At 38.8% G+C, this 12,829-nt stretch overlaps 1 protein-coding gene across 3 annotated transcripts in view; it reads right to left on the bottom strand.

Moving 5' to 3' along the window:
- Positions 1-12,829, bottom strand: part of UNC13C (unc-13 homolog C) — a 755,970-nt gene that overhangs the window by 533,253 nt on the left and 209,888 nt on the right. For all 3 annotated transcript variants that reach the window (XM_057306313.1, XM_057306314.1, XM_048219406.2), the window contains one exon: positions 1,377-4,622. In XM_057306313.1, the coding sequence (XP_057162296.1) occupies positions 1,377-4,365 (2,989 nt within the window). In that variant the 5' untranslated portion in view covers positions 4,366-4,622. The remainder of the gene's footprint in view (positions 1-1,376; positions 4,623-12,829) is intronic.

Genomic DNA, 12,829 nt, shown 5'->3' with positions numbered 1-12,829 from the left:
TACTCTGCACTTTCACATTGGTTTTAAATATAGTTGAGAATTACCTCCTGAAAACAGCAACAAAGTCACAGCTAATGCACCCAAGATCCCTTTGACTTAGGTGGTTCTTTAATTACATAGGGTATGTTGTTTTATATAGACAGACTTTTTTTTAGAGCAGATAATCTTAATTGTTATTTCAATTACCTTAGGGTCCGAAATACTTTAACAATAAAGTTTTCTGATTATTCAAGAATCCACCCATATCAACGAGAAAATGACCAGTTTGGAGGAATGTCTGATCACAATTTTGTTCAGACAAAGATGATATAAACAGCTACTGGCTGCAGAAATTTTTATATTATTTCATAATGGCAAGTACCAGGTGATCACATAAATATATACCTTTATGGAATATTATGTAAATACTTCAGTTAAAGATTACCATGCCATAAATAAGGAAAGCTTTAAAATATATAATTCATTACAACTGAGATAATATCAAACTATCCCAGAGATATAAAGTGATAAGCATGCAAATAAAATAAATGATAAGGGATCAGGTAAGTGTGGGTGAAGTTTAATTGAAAATAAAAAGTAAAAAAAAAAAAAAGTTTCATTTTTAAGTGGCTAATTTTCACGTGTGTGATCCAAAATTGTTCCCCTAGAAAATCAAGTAAAATTGTTAAATAAGGGAACTCTTTTCATTTTCATAAGGGGAGAGAGACTTCCAATCTACTCTTTAAAGGGGAACTTGACTCTACTCAATATTGACTCCCACTCAAAGAGTGACTCATGACCATTCAGGCACGGCCTAGGGTTTTGGCTGTATCGTACTCCCTCGGCTTCATCGATAGGCAGTGAGGGAGACAGTGGTCCTCCATGGGACTGGTTAGGGTTGGCTGTGCAAACCCACCTCTTCCTACTGCCAGGCTCCAAACTATAGATTTGATGGGAAAGGGAGTGGTAAGTCTGGGGGTCCATCTTTCCTAATTCTTTAAGATTAACTACACCATTCTCCTCACCCCTATAAACCGAATAGAACCAAAGAATAATCCCAGGCTGCTCTTTGAATTTACTCACCCTTTTTTTCATGACTGATGCCACAAAGTTGGTTAATATGAAATGGGGTTTGTACCAATGCTAGCAGAGAAATCTTGATCCACAGACTGTAGGGCTCCTTTTAGTATGACCTACTTGAAAACACCTTGATTTTAAATCATCAAGCCCAGCTTGTTGGGGGAGCAGAGTAAAATAATACCCTTCTCAAAATAAACATGCAAATTTCTCACAAATACATTCTCTTTCTCAAGAGTAAACACAGAACATGCTCTAAAGAAGCACCACCAAATGTTAAAATACAACTAGCTCAAAGTGTAGCATGTAAACATGAGTACCTCCAGCCAGGATCTTCTCTTCCAATTCTGCCATTTGCTTCTTATAGGCTTTTAAAGCCGCTTCCTTGAAAGAGGGACGGATTCTCTTTGGCTTTGTGATTTCCACTGGCTGTTCAGGGATGTTTTGGTTTTCATCTTCTCTTATTTCCATTTCAGCTGATATTTCATTTAATGGTTCCAATCCCCCTTCACTAACCACATCATCTGCCTGCCCATCATAACCCTCATCTTGTGGGGTTTCATAGGGTGTTTCATATGAAGGGTGATCATATACCTGCATTTGTTCGTCTGTTTCAGTCATACTAGTCCTGTTTTCTAGCTTAGCAAGGACTTGTTCCATCACTTCAACATAATCTGTCTCATTATCAGCCACTGGCTCACTATAGTCCTCCTCATCCTCTGCTTTGTAGTAAAAAGGCTCTGTGTAGACATCAGAGTCAAGGGTGGTACTTGATTCATTTGCGGTTGATTGGGATAATGTCCGAAATCTCCCCATTAAGGAAGAGCCGCTGTCTTCATACCCACTGAGACTCTGTGTGCTTTTGTTCCATACCACTTCCAAGGCTGATTTAGCCCTCTGTAATGTAGATCCAAATTTTGGGAAGCTGAAAGCCTTATCAGAAAGGTCAATGCTTAATCGACTATGCCAAGATTTGGGTGGGGCATCCTCTGAGTCATCACTTTGCAATTCACTTTGACTTCGATACATCATGGGCAATTGGTTTTGATTTTGGTACAGCTCATTAGAATTAGCTTCCTGATAAGAATCATATTGGCCAACCCACTGGCCTTGTGGTTCATTATCCAACCCAGGGCACGGAGACGAGTTGTCATCTTGCGTGAAATCATAGGTCTCAGAGTCATCCTGAAGGTCACTGGGGCACTTTCCCAAGTCTTCTAGGTCTTTATTGTAAATATCTAGTTGTTGATCAGATAGACTGTTTGTGTCATAGTCAAAAGCTTCCTGGGTGGATGAATCCAACCCTAAGTCAGCTCCTTGCTCTGCTTGACTCCATTCCTTCCACGGAGAAAGATCCTCATGTAAAGAGAGCTGAGACTCACTGTAATGACTTTGGTCCCCAGATGCACACGCCATGCCATTACTCATTCCACTATCCACAGTTTCTGTGTTCTCAATTTCACTCTGCCCTTGGACACCCTGAACAGCCCCATTCGAATGTTGATCCTGCAGACTGTCATACAAGGTGGGTGTGCCCTCCTGTTTCCTCTGCCAAAGTTCCCGGTCTGAAGATGACAGGAGGGAGCTTCCATTAGTTCTAGTGAAAAACTGATTTTCTGAAAAATCCTCTGAGTAAGACTGACACAATTTGGAAAAATCTGATTCAGAACGACTAAGTTTAGCAGTAAAAAAATCACTCTGTGAATGCCAGAGGGGTGTAGCAACTGCATAATGGGTTGTAGCTTGTTTTTCCAAATTATCTGATTCTGGCAATTGTGAGGAAATTTTATCATAATCGGATTTATTTGAAATTCTGCTGCTACTAGCAATTTTATTCTTGGCTCTAGCATTGTGTGATTTTGAACTTGACTTGGAAGTACTTCCTTTTGTTGGAAACTCTAACTTGGAAAGCACAGCATAACTGTTTCTATTGAGGTCAGATTCCAGCTCTCCATCACTGTCATCAGGTGACTGCCAATTGTTCTTGCTTTTGGGCTCTGGAGTAGACAGCTTTATATCCATGCTCTCATATGTCTGGGAGGACGGTATCCCTCTCTCTTTTCTTTCTCTTATGTCATGAGTAAGAATATCTGTTGAGATTCCAATTCCTGTTCCTTTGAGTTTGTAGGATTTTTTTAAGACAGAGTCCCTTTGCTGAGGGGTTTCAAAGTATACAAGTATGGGTCGAGGCTTTGCATTTGGGCAGTCCCTCTGGTGCCCCATCCTTTGAGCAAATTCAATTTTAATAGCATTTGGTGCATCTGAGAAACCCATTTTATCTATTAGAATTTGGTATACCACACTTTCAACGTATTCAAATCTTTCTTCAGGCACATTTAGAAATCTCAGGCTTGCCTTACTACCCACATGACCTAAGTGTTTAATATAATCATGGATGTCTCTGGTTTCCCTTCGCGACTGGACAAACCCTGTGCGTAGCTGTTCAATTTCACTCTGTACAACCTCTACGCTGCTGGAGATCTCATCGATGGAATGCTTGAGAGCATTGACATGCCCTCGTAGTTCAGAAAGTTCTGTTTCAATCTGACTTATACCCTGAAGTTCCTTAAAGATCATTTCCATGACATCATGTGTTTGGCTAATGCACCCAGAGGAACTGAATCCTGGCTCCAGGGCATTTGTCTTTGGGTTTCGTGCAGTTCTGTCCAAAGATTTACTTCTTATTCCCCAGGTTTTCTTCATTGTGCTCAACTCTGAATCTGATGAGACACACTCCTGACTCTTTTTCCATTTTCTCAGTTTGCGTAACGCTCCTAGTTTCAAGCTATGTAGAGTGCGTTCTCCATCAGAGCTGCCCTCAGAGGGGGCCAGGCTGCTTGAACTCTTTCTATTGCGTCTAACTGGCATTGTGTGTGTTGATTGTGCCTGGTTTTCTGTACTACTCCTTAGTTCATTGAGTGATTCTGAATAGGAACTCTCAATTGAAGATAACTCTTGAAGCCGATCCTCATTATCACTGCTGGTTACATTAATATTCTTTTGTAGGCCATTGGCAATAGCTACTCGGTAACTGAATGTTGGTGAAAGGGAAAACTCTTTATCAGCCTCCTCTTCTTCAGTGGATAAGTTGCGAGTAGTTGAACACTTTGCAATCTTCTTTACAGTGCTTTTTAAGGTATTAGAAAATTTGGGGGTTTTGGTCTGGCCAGCAGTAGGAAAGTCTTGATCCTTTTTCTGCTGACGATTCTCTTTTTTTTTGGTTGTATTTCCCAATTTCTTTGTAAACATTCCTTTGCAAAGCTTATGTATGTAAGGTAAAATCAGGCTCTTGAAAAGATTAGCCACCATGGAGAGCAATTAGTGCAAGCTTTTCTGCCCCAAAGAAGTAAGCAAGGTATCGGGATGAAAATCTGTAAATCCAAGGCAAGCATCTCTGCTCAGATGTTCTGTGAATTATTGAAAATAACAGGCAGGGCAGCCATGGCTCTGCTGCAATGTCAATGTCCTGTGAAAACCAGAAGCAAAGCTCCATTCATGAAAGACATTCTCTCCCGGCGAAGGGGTTTCATGAATCTCTCTCATTTCCACATAACTTCATAGAGTGTCTAAAAGAAAGGAGGGTTAAAATGAAAATCAGAATTCAGTTCTAGATTTATCCCATTTCTAACATTTTTCAGAAGTACTCAAGATTCAGTGTGAAAAATTGCAGAGCGGGGCAGGAGAATATCTGAATTTCAGTATGTAGTTGCTTTTAAAATAACTATAAAGCAAATACATACCAATAATTATGTTTAAATTACATTTTTCTTCCTAAATCATTTATGGGTGGACACAACTGAACTGAATAAATGAGCTGAAATAGTAATAAAAGGTAATAATGGTTATTTAGGAAAGGCTATGTAAATAATAGGCAAATTTAAAAAGCTATATTGACAACATGACATTATCATTTCGACTTTATTTCCTTTCCTAAAAGTATATTTATTTACACAAACATAAGCATAAGCATTCAAAATTTCTCCACTCCTAGACATTCAAAATTCAACAAATTAATATTATTCATGTATGTAAGATCTTTTCTTATTCAAATAACATTTCCCTTTTCTAGGTATTCAATGACTGGGAATGTCTTAAATAATAAAGTCATCCAAGTGAGAAATATTTCATTTGATGAGATAAATACCAAGAGAAAATATATTAGAAAATGCAGATAATATATCCAAGTTTTGAGAGGACATGACTTGAAAGAGTTGAGCCATCCCAATCAACTGGTATAGCCTTATGGCAGATGGCAGGAAACCCATCCCCAGGCTAGAGCTATGACTGGAGATTGAGTTCCAAATTACAAAGGAAATTGTGCCACAGATAAGATGTGCCTACAGATAACCAAAAACTGGTCAGATATAATTCATCCAATGATTTGGTATTTTATGATGCAGGTGACCACACCAGTAATAAGCTTTATGATGGTTAGTTTCTCAAATTGCATGAAGCAGAAGAAGAAAAGGGAGAAGGAAGAGAAGAAAGTTTACATTCGTTTTCCTGGTTCACGAGCATCATGCCTTGTATGTGGTAGGTATTCGAATAAAATTTTATGGAAGTGAACTTAAGTATTTTACAGTTGAAAGATGCCACCGTGATGGTAACAGCCAAAAGCCTTTGCTGACGTTGAACTACATATTTGCATAGGTAAATAATCGAAGTAATTCTTTAAAGAGGACGTCAGAAACTGCATATGGTTTTAGGAGCTGGCTGACTTTATAAGCTCCCTCTGCTTGGAAATCTGCCATTTTTACTTCACTCACATTCTTTAGGAACTCGGGGGAAAACATACTCTGGCCAGGAGCCAAGCTTCACAAGAAACAGGGCAATGTAAGTGAGAAAGGGGAGCATAAAAATGGAGGAGAGAAAGAGACAGATTCTAAAGCAGTCCTTATCTTCAGGGTTTCATAAACTGTTAGAGTCTAATTCCTCTTATCTAAAACAACTTGGTATTCATTCATCATTACAAGCCAGGACCTGTTCTCTACTAATATAAATGGCAAAAAATAGACTCCTGAATTAAATTTAAAAAATACTTACTGTACCCCTAGACAATCTCTCCTTGCGGAGAGAAGAATTTAGAAAGTTAAGTGACAGTGAGGAAAGGAAATTATTTTAAAACCAACTTTCACACAATAAACTTTGTACTAATCACACAACCCAAGATCCTGAGTCTATCAAACTTCAAAACAAATACTTCTTGTTTAAATGAGAGCAACAATTTTGCCAATGCCTCTGATGTTTCATGAAATTGTTGTATATTTCTTGACCTGCATTATTTGTTCAGAACCATTGTTCTAGGCAATAACTGTTGGCAAAATTTTGAGCAGGAAAGTTCAAACTGAATTGAAGTCCTGCCTCAAAACAACATGAACCCAGGGGCCTGTGTCCACTGTTGGACCTACAAACTCACCTGCTCTACATTCCAGCTACGCAGAGTGACTTGTTATTCGCTAAGGGCTCTATGCTCTTTCACGCCTCAGGAACTTTCCTGTTCTCTACCTAGAATATCATTTATAGCTCACCCACCCTGTCTGTAAAAATTGTATTTAAACTCCAGAATCATTTGTCCTGTGAAGACCTCACCAACCACCACACTGAGCTTTTCTCTCTCCTTGCCACACTCTCTCACAACCCAGTTCATAGGCAATTAGAGCTTTCTGTATAACAATCATTTCTTTCATCATCCATGATATCTTCTTTATGGATAAAAACTATAACTTGTCTCAGCATACATGATAAGCTCTCAATAAATATTTACTGAAGGATTGGCTTCAGGGTACAAAGTTCCAGTTACACAAGATGAATAAATCCTAGAGATCCCCTATATAGCATAGTGCTAATAGTTAATAATATTGTATTATACCCTTAAAATTTTTGCCAAGAGGGTAGATCTTAAGTTAAATATTCATATCACAAAATAGTAATAAGAAAAAGGTGGGTGGAAACTTTTGGAGATGATAGATATGTTTATGGCATGGACTTTGGTGATGGTTTCACAGATGTATACTTTATTTTTTTTTAAAGATTTTATTTATTTATTTGACAGAGAGAAAGACAGCCAGCAAGAGAGTGAACACAAGCAGGCAGAGTGGGAGAGGAAGAAGCAGGCTCCCAGCGGAGGAGCCCGATGTGGGGCTCGATCCCAGGACTCTGGGATCACGCCCTGAGCCGAAGGCAGACGCTTAACGACTGAGCCACCCAGGCGCCCCGACTTTAAACTAATTTTAAGAAAAAAAGAATTGGCTTCCACTTCAGCCACTTACTAAATATCTTCATCTGGTTGCCCGCAATTAAACTCCATCTAACCTGGTCATTTTCTTGAATTATTAATCTCAATTATTATTAACATAATTATCCACTTCCTCAGGACGTATACCCAGGAGTCATTCTAGTTTCCATATGATCCATCCCGTGTCCAAACTGATGTGAATACGTCCCTTCATCCTGCTGGTAATGCCTTAGTTCTGAACTCCACAACTTCTCATCTGAACTATTACTACTGTACTCTATATAATCTTCCCGACTCTAACCTCGCCCTTCTCTCAAATCCTTCTCTCTAAAATTAATAAAAGATATAAATCCTCCTACTTAAAATACTGCCAGTTTTAGCAGACACATTCCCTGTCACTCCCACAAGCACACCTGCCCCAGCCACACTGAGGTAGTAACAGTTTCCTGATTACCATACTGTTGCCTCACCAATGTGCCTTTTTCCATGCTGTTCATTCTGCCTCTGGTCCTTTCTCCTATCCTCTGCCTCCACATATCTCTCTCATGAACATCTCTAGAATATCTATATATCCTAGACCCAGCAGGAATCAACATTAACCTGTTTGACCTCCTCAGGGTTGGCACTTCCTTCTGTGTGCCCCCACAACGCCTTGAATGTATCTTTGCTACGGTAACTCTTGTAACATATGTAACATATGTAAAATATGTTATCTATGTCTCTATCTCTCATATAGGACTGTGAATTCTTGGAGAGCTAAGGTCATGTTCTTTTTAACTTTAAATATCCATGTTGCATATTACATAGTAGACTCATGATGTTTGTTGTACAAATGAGTAAGTATATAAACAAAAGAATGAATAGACAGTAAGTCCATGAGTTAATAGATAAACAATAGAGATCCAAGAGGCCTGAGATAGCTTTGCTGGACTTAAACAATCCAGAGAAAGAGACACAGTCTGAGCAGAAGGAATATATCACAAACATTCATGTCCTGTCCAAAGAGGGAGAAACTTCTACCCTGGAGAAAGATGGGGACTAGAGGGAGAGGAGCCTGGATGGGCAAAATGGTAACAGAATGTGACAAGTTTTCAAACTTAGGTTGAGAAGTTCCATTTATGAGGAAGGGGGGTTAAGAAGATGGGGAGAGACCAGGATATCATCACGTGATTCTCAACTACTTGTATTCAAAATCCTACACTTATCCACAGTTGTGTTACCTTTATGAAGACAGCCACGCATTAATTTTGGTAATAAGACCTTTGAAAGGGATTAAAATACTAGACTACGTTGTTATGGAAAGGCTAGTAATAGTATTTCATTGTTACTATGTGCCAAGCACGACGTGTGTCTAATTTTCTAAAATTTACCTCATTTCATTTCATTCCCATAATTGTGTGAAATATGTATTACTGTTTTCCAGAGTAAAAAAACCTGCAATTTCGAGTTTTTAGGAAATTTGACTTAGGTCATGTAATTAACAAGAAACACAACCTGACTCCAACCCCAGATTCGGACTGCAAGTGTATTAACTCTGAAAAGCATACTAGGGTTGAATGGGAAGTAAAATACTTTTTGCAGGTATGTTAAATTCATTTTGTAAGAGAGCTATTGAATATGACTATAAAGCTGGGTGCCCTACTGGGCTAAAAGAGCTAATGAACCTTTAGACAGTAATTTATTGCTAAATCCTTACCAGAATTAAGTTAAAGCATTTTCAGATCAATAAACAATCTTATGTTTCTTACTAAATGCACTAAAGTAGGTGAGCTGGGTATTTATGTACTAAAATTCGTTCAGCAAAAATGATCAAACCAGAAAGTGATTAAGAGGTTTATCCTAAGCTAATAAATTATTTTTTAAAAATAAACAGAAAGACCCATTTCCCCAAGAATGAAGGTCAAATGAATTGTGTCTTCTTTATTCTTGATAAGTAGATATCATGTGAATTTCTTCATCCAACTATAGCCCATCTGCATTTTTTACTCACTCCCATTGCTGTTACTTTAGGAGTAAATAATGATATCTAGTACTGATACTTCTATAAAAGCTTTGGAATCTACAAAGTACTTTTGTGTGTATCAACTCATATGATCTGCGTGGTAACCTAGTAACGTTAGTATCTGCAGTTCATGGTTAATGATGGTAAGTCTCTTACTTGCTAAAGTAATGGCCTGGGAGTCCTGACTCCAAAATTTGGTTCCTTTGCTATAGTAATAATGTACACTCTCCTTACTTTAGATAAGTAATATTGCAATAGCTTACTAACCTCAGGTAATATTCCCCACCATTCTTAACCATGCCAAGAATTGATTTCCACCTAAATTTCCCTAAATACTTTTTTTTCCCTTCTTCTTAGCCTCCTACTAAAGACTATTGCATACCCTCTACACTGGCCCACCTTATGGTTCCATGGATGCACTAAGCTTATTCTTTCATTGTTTCTTTTATTCTTGTTCTTCACCCCGCCTAGAATGCCCTCCAGCTATACTGATCTCAATCCTTTAAAGGATAGATCAAGACTAATCTTTTCCATTAAAGCCTCTTCAATTATTTTGTCATCTTCTCCCTTTCATATAATTTTTATAACCCGAACCATGATATTTAGCCCTTAATTATCTTCATCACATAGCTCTTTTACACGTTTTTCATTTTTTTATTATTAATGTTCAATTAGCCAACATATAGTACATCTTTATTTTTTGATGTAGTGTTCAACGATTCATCAGTTGTGTGTAACACCCTGTGCCTGTTTTCCATTTTTAGTGCTTATTTTATGCCCTACTCTGTCTTGAGTGCTTTGTATAGATTACTACATTAATGCTTGATTGTAAGCTCTGCAATAGGTACTGTCATTAATCCCCATTTTACAGATCAAGAAACTGAGAAACTGGTAACCTGAGTAGCTATCCCAAAGCCACACAGCTAGGAAGTTACATAGCTAGAATTATAAACCAAACTGGCTTCAGAATCCTTACTAATAAAACTGTCCTATACTGCTAAGCTCATAAGGACCAACCCTAGAGAAAAAGGTGGTTTCCTATGTGCTATGCTTGAAGAAGAACTGCCCTTTCAAGAAGAATATATACTAGTTTCAACTATTACAGCTTTACTCCCTTTATTTAAGATTTTGGTCCTTGCTGAAATGAAAATCTCACCAAGGGGACCCTATGTTTTAAGGCTTATTAGCTTTTCTGTATCTTGGTGTAAAGGGTTTATGAGAATATTCCTCAAGAATAGGAGGGAGATCACAAAGAGAGAGTTCACAAAGAAGCTTGAGGATGGGAAGAATCCACTACCAAAGGAGATAGGTAGGGAGGGTAGGTCAGAAAGGAGAAACTGAGAAACCTACAATAAGCTTTGCCAACTCACTGTCTTGCGCATGGCCTTGCCCTATTCCCAGCTACACGACTTGAGGGTAAAAACTGTCTATTTCAGACTTTGTAACTTCTGCCCACTTATATGCACAGAGAATGGAGCACAGGTACCCTGGCTTAGAGATGAGCAACTTGGAATGCTATCATCCCAGAGCTGAGTTATGTGGTTTTTGTTTGTTTTAACCTACCTTTTTTTTTTTTTCCAAAAAAAGTCAGATGTGGAAACTCAATGATTCAGTTAATAAAGCAGAGCTCCTTGGGTTGGCTGAAGGGAATACAGCTGGAGTCCCACATTACCTGTTGCTTCCACATGAGCTATAGCCCATTATCACCTCTCTACAGGATCCTAGGGATGGGGGAATCCAGCTTGAGAAGCACGAATCCTCAAATTGGGCACAGCATGCTATGAAACCCAGAAAGGTCAAAACACCAGCCTGAGTTCACACAGCAGTGCTGGAATGAAAATGCAGGTCTTTTGCCCTGACTTCACTGTTTTTGTTTTTGTTTGGGTTTTTTTGTGTGTGTGTCTGTTTGTTTCTTCTCCCTGCACTGTGCTGCCTTCCTCTAAAGCAACATAATCCAAGGGTTTGGCACCTTCCTACTGTGCCCAATGTTCTCTGATATGATCATCTAACTCTATCCTAAATAATTTGACATTTACCTTGATTTCTACAGTCAATGTCTGCAATTTTCTGGAACTGGAAACCCTTTGATGTTAAAAGGGATTTCTAAAAGAAAATCTTGTGAGCAATTTTGACATGGTTGGAATTTTTACTAGAGATTTAGCTGTATAAAGTAAGGCCATTGAGTAAGAACACCCATTCTGGAAAAAAGCCACTGCTACTCCTAATGTTTTTCACATCTCTGTCCCATGAGGTTGGACGGACATATTACCAGCCTAGTGTCCTATGCCTAGGCAGGATCCCAGATTCCTGTAAGACAAACCACCTCACACACACACACACACACACACACACACACCTGTCTTCCCAAACACTTTTTGGTATCTCTATCCTAATGGGCAATGTCTACTTGGTCTTCAATATGTTAAAATACTTTGTCCTCAAAACCACCTCACAAAATTAAATATTACCCTCATTTTAAAAACAAGAAAACCTTGGGGCACCTGGGTGGCGCAGTCGTTAAGCGTCTGCCTTCGGCTCAGGGTGTGATCCCGCCGTTATGGGATCGAGCCCCACATCAGGCTCCTCCGCTAAGAGCCTGCTTCTTCCTCTCCCACTCCCCCTGCTGTGTTCCCTCTCTCACTGGCTGTCTCTCTGTCAAATAAATAAATAAAATCTTTAAAAAAATAAAAAAATAAAAACAAGAAAACCAAGACCCAGAGATCCTAAGTAATTTGCTCAACACTTATTCAAGCAGTAGGGCTAGAATAGGAACAATTTCTGCATGGCCCCAAACCATACTACACCACATTGTTCAAGCAGGATGCCCTCAGTTCTACCAGAGAGCACCTCTATCCTGTGCCCAGCTGAGTTCCAACATAGACCATTTACTGCTTTAGGGGAGGAGCATAGGGTAGAGGCTTAATCAGACAGCCTGCTTTGAACCAGGGCTCTGCCGCACACCAGCTGGACATACTGAGCACAGAGTTTAACCTCTCTGTTCCTCAGTTCTGTATCTGACAAATGAGATAATGGTACCACTTCCTCAAGCCGATGTAAGGATTAAAGAATATCAGAGGTATTAGAAACGTTACTGTTATTAATAAGGAAAAATGAGGAGATATTTTTTCCACTTGCACTATTCTACCTGGCTAAAAGTTAATTCTTTTAAAATGTTACATACTCTAAAGGAGGAGATAAGAAACTCACAACAATGGTTTTCCTGTATTTTATGGATTCTAAGACATACATTTTTAAATTTTAATATTCCTGAAACCAGGACTGGAACCATGGAAACTATGTTTCTCATGTATGGACCAACAAACGATATGACCTCTTTCACTGGAATGTTTGCAAGATGTGTGAGCTAATGTGATAATGACACATCTATCATATTTCTCGGTGGGACACGTTGTTTGGTTTCATTAATATCCCTTTCATTTCTTATCACTCCCTCTCGTATGCCAACAAAACGTTATTTAAACCAAAACTCATGAACGCAGCTAGAGTGTCTTGAATTTCTTACTCGCGTTGTTGGA

The sequence above is a fragment of the Ursus arctos genome, unplaced genomic scaffold (assembly GCF_023065955.2).
Source record: "Ursus arctos isolate Adak ecotype North America unplaced genomic scaffold, UrsArc2.0 scaffold_36, whole genome shotgun sequence".
NCBI classification, from domain to species: Eukaryota; Metazoa; Chordata; class Mammalia; order Carnivora; family Ursidae; genus Ursus; species Ursus arctos.
Note: the sequence above shows the minus strand (reverse complement) of the source record. Positions and strands in the feature narration are given on the sequence as shown.